The following is a 1,077-nucleotide window of genomic DNA, read 5'->3' as shown; positions in this document are numbered from 1 at the left end:
TATTTCCGAATGCTCTTTCATTGCATGATACTTTAAGGTCAGTAATCATGTGATATAAAGCGATTCATGGTCATCTGTTAATGCACAGACCACTTGATATGACTGTTCGCCAAATTAAGGGACACGGGAATGTGTATGCACGTGAATGATTTCTATTTTCCCAAAGCAGGCACGGGCGCGTGAAGGTGCTGTGGGTGCACAGTGACGTCAGTATCGCAAACACGAAGTTGACGCTACAACCAGGAGCTTACCCGCCGGAGTGGGTGCGCCAGCAGGTCCAAACGAAGGTTGGTGTGCACATAAACAGTACGCATTGCATCTAAACACCCCGTTTCTTGGCTGTGTGAAATGCACTCTATGTTTCTGTCTTCCACTCACTCTCTCTTTCCTCCTCCCTTACGTTCCTCTCTGTTTATGTTATATATCTGTTTACCTACTTATCAATCTTCACCCACGTCCACGAGCGCATTGATTCTCAAATAACGCTACAGATGTACAATTTTATTTTCGACGCTTATTACGATACCGAGATACCACTTGACTCTTGTACCTGATGCTCCAACAGCTCGAGGAACTGTCCAGCGACCTGAGCCACGGCCATGGCGCCGTACGTCTTCTGCTCCGCCGTTGGGGGAAACTCCTGAAGAGGCTCGTCCACCGTACCGCTCGCTCCCTCGTCAAGTAGGCACGGAGGACACGTGCCACCACTGCCTCTACTGCAATACCGAGTTGGGAAAAATGTGGATTTTTTTTTTCGTTGTGTAATGCTTCACTACAGTTATGTCATGTGTCCATGTCACTTCCGAGGATGACCATTCCATTCATTTTTCTTTCTTTAAACACAATAATCGCCTACATTTTAAACAGGTTATTAATCTTAATCTTGTCTTCCAAATCCTTAATTTCTAACTATTCTCTTTACCAGACCATATGTAACACTTAATTGCATATACATACTTTCGTATTTAGTTCCGTAGTGTAGGTCATAGTTGCTGTACTTGGTTTAACAGTTCATATAATAACTGTTTTATTAACAACAATTATTGAACACTATTTATTAGTCGTCTTTCTGACAAC

General features: G+C 43.3%; 1 protein-coding gene across 1 annotated transcript in view; it reads left to right on the top strand.

The window, feature by feature from the left end:
- Window positions 1-1,077, top strand: part of LOC119585825 — a gene marked incomplete in the record, with an annotated part of 115,457 nt that overhangs the window by 113,808 nt on the left and 572 nt on the right. The window contains 2 exon segments of the mRNA XM_037934550.1: window positions 170-287; window positions 566-1,077. Coding sequence (XP_037790478.1) covers window positions 170-287; window positions 566-685 — 238 coding nt within the window.

This window comes from Penaeus monodon, chromosome 20, assembly GCF_015228065.2.
Source record: "Penaeus monodon isolate SGIC_2016 chromosome 20, NSTDA_Pmon_1, whole genome shotgun sequence".
NCBI classification, from domain to species: domain Eukaryota; kingdom Metazoa; phylum Arthropoda; class Malacostraca; order Decapoda; family Penaeidae; genus Penaeus; species Penaeus monodon.
The sequence above is the reverse complement of the archived record's forward strand: the minus strand, read 5'-3'. Positions and strand labels throughout refer to the sequence as shown.